Raw genomic sequence first — 16124 nt, 5'->3', positions numbered from 1 at the left:
GTGTGTGTGTAGCACATTTAAAGTAGTCTTTTACTTCTCTTGTTGACAACCAAGTCTCTTGGTATCTTCTTCCTGCGTAGATGCTTGTTTTACAGCACCATCTATCTGAACATTATTTTAGTAACATCCATCGCTATAGCATCTGAGTGAGCACTTCCCATCTTAAACCAGTAGCAGAAAGTCCTTAGCTGACCAACCATGCTCTCCAGACAGTGTGACAAAATCTAACACACAGTTACAGTAGTGCACACAAATTTTGCTTCAGTCCGTTTGTGCAAGATAGTTTGCCATTATAGGGAATCAGGTTTACAATATTGTTTTTATTTCTAGTACCTTTCATTAGAGTCTATCAAAGCTTTTCATATATGAAGTAAGGTGGTTAACAACCCTATGAAGTAGACATGATAATACCCATTTTACATATAGAGGAAACAGTAACACTGATCAAAAATTCCTCAAAATGTCAGCATGCATTAAGCAAATGATGTACATTTTTATTTCCAAATAATATTTTTGTTCTTGTGTCTGCTAAAGTCCCGTTTGAAGTTTGCAGTATATTTCAGAGGGAGGATATCTGGGACCATCAGGTGATACTGGCCCATCACTTAGGACTATGCATTGATCCAGCTAAAATTAGTTAAAGTTTTCACCTCTTCTTTTCCTTCTCCAGGAGGGGATGCAGTGGATGCTGGCTATACACAGGACAGTTCTGATGACAACCAGAGCTGGACATGTGCCCCTTCCATGGTATCAGATGCATCATTTCCATCAGATTACCAGGACGACGGTAAGTGACTTCTGACTATGAAATATTTTCAGTATTGTATTTGGAGATATACTATATTTTTCCCTGGCCTGCTGTCATTTCTGTTTTTGTTATGCCTCCATTGTTAAAGTTATGCTTTCTGTCCAGCTCATGCTTTGTGTTGAGGACTAACTGTTGTATTTACCAGGGCAAGTTCCAATAAACTGAATAACTCTTATGCTAAAGAGACAAATCGGCATCTGTGGTGTAAGTGTAAATTGTACTGATTCATTTTACTCTGGATTTATGGTGAAACAGCAAACTTTGGTCAAATGGCCAGTTTTTGAAAGTGGTTCTTGGGTATCAAGCTTAAAACACCTAAGGGGACCTAATTTTCAGAAAGGGCTGAACTTCCACCCTCTGAGAAAAGGACCCCTTCAGTTTGGGCACTGGTGTAATTAATAGTTATCTGAATATCTTTTTCTTCCCAGTGAAACATAGATGCTCTAGATTTGGGTTTAGGAACAGGCAGAAGATGTACTCTGTGGTGATTTGAAGGCTCTTGAAGCATTAGTAGATCTTTGCTGTTTTGTACTGGGCCATCCCGGGTGTAAAAGTATCTATAACACTTGCCTCCACTTGCAACTGGTAGCCCAGCAGTGACAGGTATATGACCCACTGCTGAAATCCAAACATTCCATGGTTCAGTTCACAAATTAAGAGAAATGAGGTTTTATTTGCTTTGGGATCATATCACTGGTAGTATCTGTGATTATGAAGTTATCTTCCTCGCAAAGTGTGGTATGCAGTGTATACCTGCAACTTGTACTGATTCGTGCTATAAAATAAATGGCTTTGTAACACTGATAACAAGGTTGATCTGGTAGCTGGTCACTAATTGCAGCATGTGAAAAGAATTTAGGTGCTGTTAATTAGTTCTTTTAAGAAACTCTTTCCCTTTAGATATAAGACACTTATGCAGTGGGTAGATGGAGAGAAGATGACGCGGATAATGGATATTAGACTAAATGAACATCAAGTGCTGAAGACCAGAGGCATGGTCTCATGGCACAAATGATGTCTTTCTGAAATCCCATGGTTATGACATGAATGATGTTTTTATGAAGTCCCAGGGTTCCTCCATGCCTGTTTAAGCTTGTCCAAGAAGATATTTGCTTTGCTAACTTAGAATGGTGATTTTTGGCAGCCATAAAGGGCATAATGTGAAATAATGCTCTTGGGGTATGTAAATGTTTGGCACCACTGGAAGCTTTCAGACAGAGATGAAAACTGCAGACTTAATGGAGGCCCAGGTGGAGAATGGCAAGCAAATTGATTTATATATTTTTTTCATGTTGGCAATGAGACCAAAACTAACTGCTGCAACATTAAATGAGTTATAGGTTCTTGAAGAGCAGCAGCAAGAAGTAAAGCTGGTTTTATATTTTTGGATAAGAAATGGATCATTTTTTAATTTTTACCTTTGGACATAATTGATTGGATGTGGACCCTGGCATGCAGACTGCTAGTGGCATTATCTGTAAATAAGTGAACACTCAAGGTACCACTAAGCATCCCTCCTTGTCCTTTCACTGAGTGACCAAAAAGGACTCTATGATGATTGATTCTTCCAGACACATCCTGAGGAAATAAATGGATGAGGGTTACCAGCTTGTCTAAGTAGCAGTACTTCACGACATTGCCAAAATGTCCCTCTATTAATACTGTCGAGGGCCCTCCTTTTAGATAAATACAAACTTTGTATAATTATTTGTAATATCCAAATTCCTTTTTCTGGATCTGGAAGAGAAGAAAGATGATATTGGCAGTGCTACATCCTGCTTTAAAACCAGACCAACTCCTCTGGCTGTATTTGCCATTCCTAATAAGAGCCAGGCTAGTAGGACTTCTGACAGATTTGTTAGGAATAGATCCCATGGTTGCCTGTTTGTATTCTGACCTCAAATGGATATGAAGATGGCTTAAAGACTTTTTGGTCGTGTGTGCCCTTACCATAATGAAGATTGTCAGAGGACAATACCTTCAAGGATTGGTGGTGAAGGGCATTTTTTGATCCATGGCTGAATTACTAGACTTCCTGTTGCTTCTGTCTTAAGTTAAAATAATAAGTTTTGGGATTCTCTTTGTCTTGTGCCACTTGACGCCTGGTTGCGTGATCAAGGATACTAGAATGCTGGACTGTTACTCTGGGTTCTTGTCCCATTCTGGACACTAACCTGCTCAGTAATTTAGGGCCAGTTGCTTCAGATGGACTTACCCTGTCCTCTTTTCTTCCCGTTGCCCCTCCAAATTCTATTAGATTCCAATGGGATTTGTCTGCACAGATGCTTGGGAGAATTAAGGTGAAAAATGTGAAGTCAATGCACGTAAGTTAAAGCATGTTAATCCTTGGAGAAGAATTAAGCCACGGTGAATTAAGGCCACTTTACTGCTGAATGAGAACATCCACATGGGAGTTGAGTGTGCTTTGACTTGCATGTATTGGTCTCTTGCCTTTTTCATTCGCCCTTGGTTCTTGGAGGGTTCCCGTGGAGAATATGGCTGCACGCCATTAACTACCCAAGTCTCTCTGGAGAATGGTACTTGGGCACTTTTGGAAATTGCACCCTTTGTTAATCTCTGCCTCTCTTCCCTCCTATACTTTGTCTGTCTTGTCATTTCAGACTACAGGCTCTTCAGGGCAGGGACTCTGTTTCTGCAGCATGTGATGGGGCCCTATTTTTATTGAGGCCCGTAAGTGCTACTGTAATACAAAATAAGTGAACAAAAGCGACTTTTTGTCCTAGAGGACATATGGTTCATGCTTGGAAAGAGTTAGCTCAACTTCAGGAAAAAACAGACTTTCTTTAGAAGGCTCTGAACTGTCTGTTTGACACGAACCATCCTTGTCTTGGTGACTTTGCCGACATTCTGTGCTGTGGTAGGTGCTGCATTCCTTCTAGCCCTGCATTGCAACAAGAAGAGGGTGGGTTTTTTAGTGGCACAATCCCACAGTGGGCTAAAGACCACTGCATCCCATCCTTCTGTTTTGAGGCTGAACCAGAAGATTTAATGGAAGATAAGTCTTTGTTTTAAGGATGATATTTGCTTTCTCTGTTTCCATTAAAAAATAGAGATGGCATTGAGGAAATGCTTGTATTTCATTTTTATTTTGAGGAGTCTTTTCCTCACTTCTGTCAAAGTTTCCCAGGGAACCTTTTAAACTTCTGTATTCTCTGACAGGGAGTGTGATAGGGGAAGCAATTCTGCAAGTTAGGGATGACTTTATTCAATGAGCCACGACAGTGTTATATAGGATCATCCCTAATGAGTGATTAAGAAGCTAATGTTTGTACAGCGCTCGGAGGCTGTGAAGCACTATATAAGTGCTAAGTACTATTATAATGATAAGTATTTCTGATGAGACACTTCCCGTGTAATGTATTCTGCTCATACCACTTTAAGGCTCTTTTTACATGTTTTCTTTTAAGACTTGTAGTTCACTTAATTTTCCAGTGTCCAGCAATTTAATTTTAAGTGTAAATTAGATGCCAAAGCTTTGAGGTATGCATTTGTTTCTTACAGATACTTAGCTCTTTTATATTGGGGTTTTCTCCCCTTAAGCTCAAGGTATTTTAAATGATGGGAGAAACAATATTATCTTTTGTTGCAGAGATGGGGAAACTAAGGCATAGGGGGAAGGGATGTAACATAGCCAAGGTTATACACTGAGTCACGTAGCAGAGATGGGATATTAGAATTTGGTATTAATTCCAGTCCTGTGCCCTTATCAATTACCCTGCCTCTCATATCATCATGTTTTCATGTTCTGTTGTAATAGAATGTTTTTGCTGAAATGCTAAGAGGAATATATGTATTGGGGTGTATATAACATGTATAAAAATTGGTCCATAAATTCTACATGTTGGGTGAATTCTCTGCTGGGTTGAAAGAGGTCAAGGCTCCACTAATTTCAAAGTTTCAACCATTACTTAAACAGATAAATTTGGGTCAACATTTACAACTTTTCTTTTCACTTATGCTTTTCTTAAATCATAGAGATTTTACAAATATTGTATTTTTAGGTTCTGAAAAAGTTCACCGTGGCTTTTTGATTTTTTTTTTTTAATTCTAACATCATAAAATTTGGCAGGTGAAATTATTTTTTTACTTTATCATGACTTCTCCTGGGATTTGGGGAAATAGAGGAAAAATAGAAATCTGAGGGGAATTTTTTAATGTTTATATTGTTATAAAGAATATGGTTCAGATACCAACTCCTGCAAAAAAACCTTTGCCTTTCATAGCATAAAGACTTGGCCCTGAAAATGAGCTCTTTCTTATTTTTATTGCAGCTGTGGCTACAGTCCCAACTGAGATTATGTTCCCCTGTGGGTGCTATATGTTGACCTAGTAAAAGACTGTCCTTATCCTAAATAATTTACAATGTGAATAGACAGACAAATGATAGAAGGAGAAAGATGTACAGGCAGGGGAAGAGACTTGTCTGAAATAACATAGGGAGCAGGTCAGTGACAGAGTTGGTGACTAGAACCCTGGAATGGCATCCTAGAATCTGTCTTATAGACCATACCACTGCTTAGGTACATGGGGGTCTACCAAGACCATGCTTTTGGCAGGATCAGAGGCTAAATAGGCTATAGCTATGGAGCTAAATAGCAATGAATACTGTGGCATCTAGCTACAAGTTCCTTTTCTTTTATCAGTCTATGACCCCGTTTTTCATTGGTGCACTTATGCAATCCATTAGTGTACTGCAAGTGCACCTTTCCCACTCTTTGATTTTATGTATCACAAAGTATTGGAAATTGCATAAAAGAGTTTTTCTCATTGTGGGTAGTCTCTGTTATTCTTGCTGAAGGTTACCCTTCAAATCCAGTGGAGAACCTTTTATCCCCTCCAGCTATTTCTTGACTCTCTTCACATGTGATAGGCCTTCAGTTGAGCCTCTGCTCACAGGCTAATTTCATTTGGACTGAATATTCATGCTACAGGATTTTTTTTTTATTTTTTGGAGGCATTTTGAGTCCCTGTTCACATCTCCCTAGACATTTACTTTTCTAAATTGCATATATCTAAGTATTTCTTACACATCTGATTTCCCCACTTTGGTATCTCTGGGGGTTTTTTTCTGTCTTTTTTTCTTTCTTTCTTTCATTTTTTGTGCTTTTTCTGAACTATTTTGGGGCCTTTCTTTGAAAATGGGCTTCCTTGTTTGAAAAACCAGAATGTAGGCTGACTTTAAAAGAGGCATATGGACATATGTGTTTGGTGTTTGGGTAGGCATGCATCTTTGTTTTGACATATGTGGGCGTACTTGTGTGCATTAATGGCTTAACATCTTGCGTTGTAATTGACTATAAAGCAGCAGTTAAGGGGGGTTTTATGGACCACAAAAGAGATGAGAGTTCTGCAGCTCCCTCTTGTGGTAAAAGAAAATAACATTTTGGGTAGTATCTGTAGCAGTTGTCGAATTCCGAATGACGAAACTTATTTCAGTTGTGAGTGGACATAGAGCTGTGAAATAATTTGGGTTTGCCTTATGAAACATTTTCTTATTGAAATTAATCTCCTCAGCAGCCTACCCCTAACTCCAGTCTCTGTTCTTTTTTTAAGTGATGCTATAAGTGGAAAGGAATTAATTCATGATTGAATTTGGCTCAGTATGTTCAAATAATAAAATACAAAAGATCAGAAAAAAAAGACTTGCAAATCAGTGGGTTTTTTGTTTTCTTTTGTTTTTATATATACACATTTTTGGGGTGTTCCTACTCCTAATTGGAGTAGGTTGTGGTTACTTGTAGTTACTTGTCCAGAGTCTGATCTTGATTTCCCCAGTATAAATTCACTAAGAACTTCTGTTGATCTTGATGGAGTTGCTTTTGGTGACCCACAAGGATGATAATTTAGGTTTATAGCATCTAGCTCAGGGGTGGGCAAAATGTGGCCTGCGGCCCAGATGTGGCCTGCCAGGTCATTCTATCCAGCCCGCAGGGCCCCTAAAAAATTTAGAAAATTAATAATTATCTGCCCCTGGCTGCCTGTCATGTGGTCCTCGATGGCTTGCCAAAACTTGGTAAGAGTCCTTCCGCCCAAAATAATTGCCTGCCCCTGGTGTAGCTGGAGTTTGAGTCCAGGTAGTTGGTACCGAGTAGTTACTAATGCCTTAGTTTGTTATAGGTCTCTTAAATCCCTTTAAACATATTTTCCCAATGCCCACTGACTTTCAGTAGTGCAAGTGAAATGAGAACCAGAGAGAAGTGCCTCTGATTTTGTTTTATTCAGAGGGTGCTCAGCATTTTTTGGCTCAGTTTGAGGCCATGGGCTCTCTCTGCTTCTGTTGATCAAATCCTAAATGTTCACAGGTGAGTGTGAAAACTTAAATTAAGGCCCCAAAGTTTGCTATTTTACTTGTAGGATGGTGTCAGAAGTAAGCATCCATCTTCCTTATGCCAGAAAGCCTCTTTGTTGTTTTGACTGGATGATTATGAACTTGCTGTTGCTGTAGTCAATATGTCAAATGTCCTCAGAATGCGGCTCTTGTCAAGTGCAATTGCCAATGAAAGTTCCACCTGGTTTGTTTCCTTTTGATGTGGGGCATTGGGTATGCAAGACCAGGAAACGAGCCAGCTAAAAATGCAGATGCATTCTTTTCCCTAACACTGGACCTAATTTTGTTGGCCATATTTAAGCAGGTCCACTTCCAGTCACTTCAATGTGAAGTTGAATAAACCCTATTAAAGGAGCAGAGCACTTGCTGGACATGCTTTGTTCTCTCTGAGGCTTTAAAGAAGTTTGGCATCCCTCAAGTTACAGCCAATATTCTCTAATGTGTCACTTTCTGAATGAGAATATGCTGTAACAAATCTATCTACTATTTATGTCTCCAATGGCATTGTGAAACTAGCAACTCCTCTGTCTTGTTGAAAGGTTTGGCCATACTTTTGCATGGAATGACTCAGCTCACCTGAGGTATACTGGAAGGAATATTGTGTGCAGGCTGCCAGAAATGGATGAATAAATGATGCATCCCAGGCAGACCCTCAAATAATTAGGAACAGTGAGAACTGAATTTGTCAGTACTATCTTAAAAATCCATGGAGGTTGGGTTGGTTGTTTGTTTTAAAAACTCTCCAGCTTTCAGTTGGGGTTTTGCAAGGACTTAATGAGCTGTGTGTACAAGTGATAATCAGCTACATTCTCCTTGTTACTGGGGTGAGATTTGCATCTGCAGACAAGATAGTTGGCTTCATTTTTGTTTGTGACTGTAGTCCATTTCCCCCACACAACCATGGACTGAGTTAATAGCATTTTAGAGGCTAGCCTGAGTCTTCCTGGCAATTTTGTCTCTGAAGAGCTGGAAGAATCCAGGTTGTAAACAGGGCTTTCTTTATAAAGTAGCTGAAACATGTTAAACAAGCACTGATTTTAATAATAAACACAAACCTGCCTCCCCAAAAAACAAACAAACCCTGAAGGCCCAACCATCATTTACACTAAGGACTCTGTCCCGCTCTAGTAGCCCAAAGAGGCCTGCTTTAAGTTTGCTTATTGTTGCCAGCTATATCTAAATGGTGTTAGTGCAAATTCAGAAGCAGCCCCCCAGATCCTTAAGTGATGGGCTGGACCCAAGCTCTAAGGTTTAAACATAATGAAGTTTTGGGGAATGTGTTTGAAACTCAGTATTCTCAACCTCGGATGTTCAGAGATTGGCTTAAAAGCACAAATTGTATATGAAAATAATAGGTTCTTAGGTTCCCTTTGTTGGCTTTTTGGCTTTGAGCTTCTTTGAGTCACACTTTCAAGCTTTCCTCCATAATCTTGAATGATTAAAACCCCTTTTTAATGCTGCCATCGACACTAAAGTATAACTTCAAGAGCTGAAGCTTTCAGAAGAACATAAGTTATTGTGAAACTTGCAGCAAGAGCAAGACCATTGGCAGCACAGCTAATCTGGATCCCAACTGAAAATATGATGTCCTGGCCCTTGCATTCTTGTTTCGGGTGCACATTCTTGAATATCTTCCTCTCAGTGGATTTGAGAATTACTCTCTGAATTCCAAAGTAAAGATCTTTGCATTTAACCACTCCATGGATTTATTTGTAAGGCTGGAATAATTTGTTTAAGCAGTGTGTGCCTTCTTTCTCTTGACCAGGAGTAATATCTGTCTTTGGTTCCTTGAACACTCTAAAGATTTCAAATACAAGCAGGCAGCATTTGAATGCTTAGAATTTAACGTGTCCTCTCATGGGTATTAAGCAAGTGCTGCTTTCCTTGTAGTACTTTAATAGTGAACTTAGGGCAGTTCTTTGACTTAACACAGGGTATTCTACCAAATGCAGAATATCTTGCTGTCCAGTTGTTGAATGGCTTTTGTGCTGAGAGTGTAGAACCCAGATTACTACAATTCAGTGAGATGCCCAACTATTTTTGCCACTCGTGCTTTTATACAGCTTTCTAAAATTTCCAATTCTCTGCTGACCTTGGAGGCAGTAACATTTTTAAAATTAGTGGTTAAAATATAGTTATACTTTTATTGTTGGGCATGTTTCCCCTTTCTTTACCAAGATAAGATCAGGTGAATAAATTCTTGTACCTAGGCTAAACCAAGTTCAATGATGTCTTTGAAATGCTGCTTTCACAGAAGCCTTAATTGTGTAAATTGGAAGCACTTGCTTAGGATCACTGTTTTGAATTAATCAAATACAAGGAGGGGAAAACGTGCTTATACTTTTAGATTTTTGTAGGAAACATGAGACTTTATGTGTATGCCTTTAAGAAGGTGCTCCATCATGTAGCTTATTCTCATGTGATATGGCAGCTGTCAGGGCACAAGATTGAGCTTTCTCTTGTGGCGAATTGCATGTTCACCATGTCAAACACACGTGAATTATCAATGTGCAAGTTACTGTTGCCTGGGGGTCTGGGATAACTTACGTACCCTCTTCCTAAAGGTCTTTATATTCATGAGTATGTAAATCTCAAGCGGAAATGCTTTGTGTCTGCATTCTCCGCAGTAGAGGGATCAATACTCAGGAAGCAAAAGTTAACAAACTTGGAATGGAACTTTTAACATCTTTTTTTGCCTTTTAAAAAGAATTAATCAATTTTCCTATCTTAAGGGTTGTGTATAGGTTCTCTGTTAACCCAATTTTTCATAGAATTTTAATACAGCATTGCCTCAAGGTCAAGATCAGTGAAGGCAGCATGTAGGGAAAAGTGCCATTTTTGACTAGGCTGTTTTTATGTGGCTATATAGAGGTTTTTAAGCTTTTAAGACTGTCCATGAAGTCCCACAAGATAGCAACATGCCTTATTTCAGGAAAAATCCTAATTTAGCAAGGCACTTGCTTTGACTCAGACAAGTAGATGTGGAATTGAAGTGCTTTGCACCTGTTGCAATCACTGTCTGAATGTTACTACCCACCAGATTTCTGAAAGTCCGGTAAAAAAATTTAATACTCTGTCATACATGTGAGGATTTATCCTTCTCTCAGTGTATGCATGCAAATCTTTTATGGCCTACTGAATAGTGCCATGGTTTCTAGTGGCAGCAAATTCCAGGTTTAAGTTACAGCTAAGTTGTAAATATGTGGTGTTCCTGTTTGTGGGAAATATTGGTGCCTTGGATATGGGGCTGCACTGGGAGTTCAGAGACCCTTGTTTTATTCCTGATTCTTCTGCCGGCTTATTATTTAAAGTGAAGCAAAACAGATTTAGATTAAGTCTCAGGGAAAACCTCCTAACTGTAGGAATATTAAGGAAACAGGATAAGCTGCCTGGGGTAGCTGCAGAATCCCCATTTTACCGGAGGTTTTCATTATCAGCATCTAGGATAGTTCAAAAACAGTGGATCCTGCCTCTGTGCAGCATTGGACCTAGAAAATCGTTGAGGTTTATTTCAACCCTATAACTTTATAACTTTGAACTGAATGGGAACAAAGTGGGAACGTTGTTTTATAATATTTACTTTTATTTCTTTTCAGTGAAGGACTTTGAACTGAAATGTTCTAGGATGATATTCTAGGAAGAAAAAGCTAGGATTTAATTATTATATATTTAAAAGAGAAAAAAAATCCTGTGTTTAATGCATTAATATATCCTGATAACTTTGTTTGAAGCCAGGGAAAGCCATTTTTACAGCAGTATGGCATGTTTAAACTACAAGTCTGGGTTGGCAAAAACAGTAAAAGTAGACAGGATCTTTGTGAGAAGGGCTCCTTGGAGAGATGCAAAAAACAATCTTTAGGAAGAAAATAGCTTGATCCCTGCAAGCATTTGTGCACATCTGTTGTTTGTTCGCCTGAGTAAAGTTATACAGCTACTAGTTCTGTGTAAAGTTGAGCAAGAGTCTCTCTGCAGACTCGCACCCTAAATACTTAAGAGCACCAAAATTCTAGATTAACAGTTGCATGAAATTATCCAGACAAGTGCTAAGCAATGTACAGTAGTATCAGCTTACGTCCCATTGAAGTCAGTGTGATTTAAGCACTTGCTTAAATGTTTTGTTGAATTAGAGCCATCAGGAATATGTAATTATCTCAGTAATGGTAACAGTGTACTCAGCACTGCCCAACATGCAAAAATAATCACCACTATTGCCTTAAACAGTTCAAAATTTAAAGATATGTGGAACACTGGAAAACTGATGAAGTTCTGTGATTTGTTGGTTTTCTATTTGGTTCTCTAGAGTCTCTGCATTTAAATGTAAGAAATAAAGTTAATCTAGTAAGGTTTCTCATGGAGCTATTGTACCTGCCAGTAGGTTGATGTAAGCAAAGAGGATATGTTGGTTGTTTTGTCATTGTCATTTTGCATGAAGCCACTTGTGAGTATGTTTAAAGAGTAGCTTTGTTTAAGGCTTATGGTGATGGAATACTTTTTAGGACAACTTAAACTTTTATTGTTCAGCCCTGTGAGGACTGTCGCAGTTGAAAGAGATCTGAAGCCCAAATTGATTTTGGTTGCTCTTGAAGGGTAGCTCTATGTATGCAAACACACACAGGGATGTGGGGGTGGAGGGGGAAGAACACTGGAACTTTTATGTTATAATCCACTGTTACAAGAGGAGCAGCTAAAACAATCAGCATCATCCTTCACCTAGATAATGCTTTTGCTCTAGCTAATAGCTCCTTGTTCATCAAGGAAACGAATGTGCACTGAGGTGACATGCTCTTCACCCACTGCTCTTTGTTCTAGGGTCCTTTAGACTGATTGTATCAGCTCCAGCACTGACAAATATTCCCCCAAACTTTAACACTATGTTAAATTGAGTTATGGGGTTTTAAGGTTAGACTCCTCTGGCTGAAGGTTGATTGTTTCTGAGAGATAAAGGAATCAGTACCTAACAGTAACAGAATCTTTGCCATGGGACAGTTTCTGTTATTGAGCTCATAGCTCTCTTTATTTGGTTATAAAAGTCACCCCTATTTTTTTTCTTTGGCTCTTGGAGGGGGCAAAAAGAGAGACACTGTTCTAAATTGGTGAATTGTTGCTTTTTCTCCATCTACCTTGACCCCTGAGGTGGTGCGCACACTCTGGCAGATGAAGTTGGCTGGATGTTAAAGGAAGCTAGATCAGCTGTTTGAAAAGTATCATCACCTAAGGCCTAGAAACTGCTGCTGCAGAGACTAACTCAGTTACCTGCGTGATGGCAACCAGTTTGTAGTGAAGTAAGGTGAAGGTGCCACTGGATCTTACATAGTTTCCTTGATAGGAGGCAAAGAGAGAAGTTTTTTGTCTTTTGTTCCCCGCTTTGCTTCCATGCCCCTGCCCTGGCCTGAGGATGGTAGTGTTGTGTTTATTTCTAAAGATTTACTTACTCTACCCACAAGGAAACTATTGGGGTGAGGGGGTTTATGCTCTGGCCTGAAAGCTGTATGCTGCTGTGCAAATTCAAGGTATCCTTATGGAATGCCACTCAATATTTATTTCTATTACAGTGGAACCATGGGACTTTAGCAGATCTTAGGACCCTATTGTAGTTCCTGCTGTACAAAATGCACATAGTATAAAACAATCCCTGTCCCTAAGATTTTACAAATTCAAATAGGCAAGTCAGACACAGGGTAGCAAAAAGGATGCATTATTATACTCATATTGCAGTTGGAGGCCACAGATGGCTTTTTCAGGTCCGTTGGAGTCAGGAGAGTGACTTCCATTGACCTGGGCCAGACTGAAATAAATTTAAGGATGCATCTAGACTGGAGTGGCAAATTGCCCAGGCAGCCTAGGAAATAAGGGAGAGAAGAATGGAGAGGTTTTGAGGCTAAATCAGGAATTATTTTAATTTTTGGTATGTTAATATGAAGCTGATTCCATCTCTCCATGTAGGAAGACACTTCAGAGACAGGCAGAGATGGAAGAATGGATAAGGAAAAATGGGGTGGGGGGAGTAGCCCTCAGCATGGTCAATGATGGTTTTACCTGCATAGATTAATGCATTTGTCTAGAGAGAGGACAAAAGAGGAAGGATGGGGTGGTATGACGGTCCTGTGAGACCCATATGGGAAGGGAGAGAAGAGGCCTTGCCAAGAGTGAAGCTGTGGAGGCTGTTTGAAGAAGTAGGAGGAACGGAAGGAGTCATTGAAAGCCAAGGGAGGACAAAAAATTTACTGGCGTGAAGATTCCTCATCCCTGCATGCTCTGAACTTGTTCCAAATCTTGGAACATGCACTCTGCTGTTTCTGATAAACACCTGATGCATGAAGTGTAAAGAGAGAGCATACATGCTAGGGAAAAACTTTCCCCTTTAGGCTTAGTACAATGGATTTCTGTTGAATCTTTGAATAAACTATCAGACGCTTCCTTCCCCCTCACTCAGATCCCATTATTTTTCTCTAGTGTTTTGCCCATTCTTGTTCTAAATGACCCAATCAGTCAGGATTCTACCACTTGAAGGAAAGTGTTCTGTGATCTAATATGGAGATATCTTTGGGAGATGTTTGGCTCAGTTATGCCCTTTATATTAACTGTAACTCTACCCTAGTCTTGAACTTCCTTAAAGAATTTCTTTTGACTCCTTTTTTCCCCCCCTTGGTGTTTACATCTTTCAGATACTTGTAACATGCTCCCCTTTAGTAAAAACTGTAGTAAGTATGTGAATTTAAGCAGAGGTCTGTTTAGAAGTTTGAAGTAGCATCCTCTGTATCAGGAAACCTGGACTTAAATATAGTCTCTAACACAAATACTTGATTTAGTCTTTCACCGTAGCCAAAATTCTGTATTGTTTATGGGGGAGGAAGCAAGGAAAGAGCGAAGTAGGCGTTTTTAACATTTGTGAAGTGCTTGGAGATCTTGGGGTGAAAGGTACTTCCTGAGTGTTAACTGCCTTCTGCGATTCCCACAAGGGGAGTACTCTGAAGCAACGAAGCTCGTAGTCTTTCGTCATTCGTTAAATCCTCTTGCCCCTTACCCTTTATTTGGGTGGTACTGTACTCTTTCTGGCCTGGAGGTGTTCAGAACTATTCTAGGTGTAGTCCCAGTTGAGTTTAACTCCAGGATAATGATGATAGTCATGCCATCATTCCAGAAATTTAAAAGCCCATTCATTCTTTTCTGTCCAAGTGGAGCTGATTTTTTCCCCACCTTCCTCCCCTCCAGGATAACATGGTCAGTGGACAGGAAACTGGACTTGCTGGTAGGAAGCCATGTTCTATTCAGGCCTTACCCACCAACTTTGAGCCAAATAATTTCTGTTATTTCCCTGTCCTCCTTTTGTCTCATCTCTTTAAGTTGATATAACTGGTGCAGGCTTGTTGTGGTTTTGTCCAGCATCTGCCATAATCAGGTGCTTGTCTTTGGACTTCTATGTGCTAATACAATGTAATTAATTTATCACTTAAAGGAGAAAAAATGCCTTTCTCTACATAATATAGTATTGACCAAGAATACAATATGGGCTGATGGCAGAGATCATTAGAGGTGCTAAACTGCAGTCTATTGGCGTATTCCAGTATGATAATTCCTACTTGGACCATCAAGACAAAAGCCTCTATCTTTATAACATGTTACCTCACCTTAAGAAGCCCAGAATCAACTTGTGGCTTGTGCTGTTGTGTTGCATTGGAAGTTCCTCTTCTATTTGGTCACTACTGTTACTCCAAGGCCTTTTTCAACATTACTGCTGTGGAAACATTGCCTTCCCATTGAATGCACTTTGGATTATTTTCCCACAATGTACTAGCTTGTATGTTCATAGACTGAATCTCATTTAAGTCTCTTGCTTGTATTCCTAACCTCTCTGTGTCCCCTAGTTGTATTTCCTCTGCCTTCACTTGATATTTGCATTACCACCTAATTTAGTATCCTGCTGTTCATTGAATTAATGGGCTGTTTACTTGTATTAGATAAAACGGGGCCTAATACCCTGCAATACCCCAACACGGACACTTCTCCCCCCCCATGATACAGAGTTGTTTATCACTATCTTATGTCTATGGCCCTTGGGCCAATTTCCAATCTGTATGACAATTATTTATATCTAAGCTGATGTAAATTATTTTTTCAAGAAAGATTTGTTGTGGCACGGCATCAAACACTCAGTAAAGTCTCCAGATATATTGCATCTTTTACATTCCCCTTCATCTGCTAATTTTGTAGCTTGATCATCAGAAACAGGGATCACATGTGCTTTGGTGTCATTTGTCCTTTTATAAACCCAGGTTGCTAGTTGCTCAGAATTAAATTACTGTATAGATGTTCATAGACCATCCCCCCCAACCCCCAGTTTTTAATATTTGTTCTATTGTTTTATAGGCATGACATTGAATTTACCAGAGTAATGGCTAGATTCACTATTGTTTACTTGTTCCAAAATATTGGTATTGCTGTTGATTTCTCTACTCTCTGACTTTGTTTCTTCATTATGCATTAAAACTAATTGACCTTTTTACTATATTATTTTGCTTCCCTTAAGATTGAAAGGGCACAATTCCTAAATCTGAAGATTTACAGAATCCAGGTCTCCAACTATTCATTTACCTGTCTTTTTAACAAAAGCTGTTTCAAGATGGCCTTCATTATTCACATAGCTGGCCTTAGAGAAGAGGGGTGGGTGGAACTGGCTACCACAAAGCTATTTCTAATTTTAGAGTTGGGGTGATGAGGATGCTGAGATGAAGAGGAAATCCAAAGACTGCCTCAACACCACCTGATATACTTTCCATGGTTCTGGTTCTGGTGGTATCAATGCTCCCAAAAATACAAGAAACATGGCCAGTGCAAAGACATTTGCCCACTATTTTCCACACCAGCTGACGGATAGAGAGGTGTAGGTACCTCCCAAAGGAGGTACAGGAGTGTGCTCTGCGTGATCTCCCATTGCAGTAGGAAAGTGGGGTTCTGACTGCTCTGCAT

General features: G+C 39.5%; 1 protein-coding gene across 2 annotated transcripts in view; it reads left to right on the top strand.

Moving 5' to 3' along the window:
• The window catches only part of SKAP1 (src kinase associated phosphoprotein 1), a 255305-nt gene that overhangs the window by 54057 nt on the left and 185124 nt on the right, over positions 1-16124 (top strand). For both annotated transcript variants that reach the window (XM_019548372.1, XM_019548371.1), the window contains exon 4: positions 671-787. In XM_019548372.1, coding sequence (XP_019403917.1) covers positions 671-787 — 117 coding nt within the window. The remainder of the gene's footprint in view (positions 1-670; positions 788-16124) is intronic.

Source organism: Crocodylus porosus, unplaced genomic scaffold, assembly GCF_001723895.1.
Source record: "Crocodylus porosus isolate Cpor-Errol unplaced genomic scaffold, CroPor_comp1, whole genome shotgun sequence".
Taxonomy (NCBI): domain Eukaryota; kingdom Metazoa; phylum Chordata; order Crocodylia; family Crocodylidae; genus Crocodylus; species Crocodylus porosus.
The sequence above is the reverse complement of the archived record's forward strand: the minus strand, read 5'-3'. Positions and strand labels throughout refer to the sequence as shown.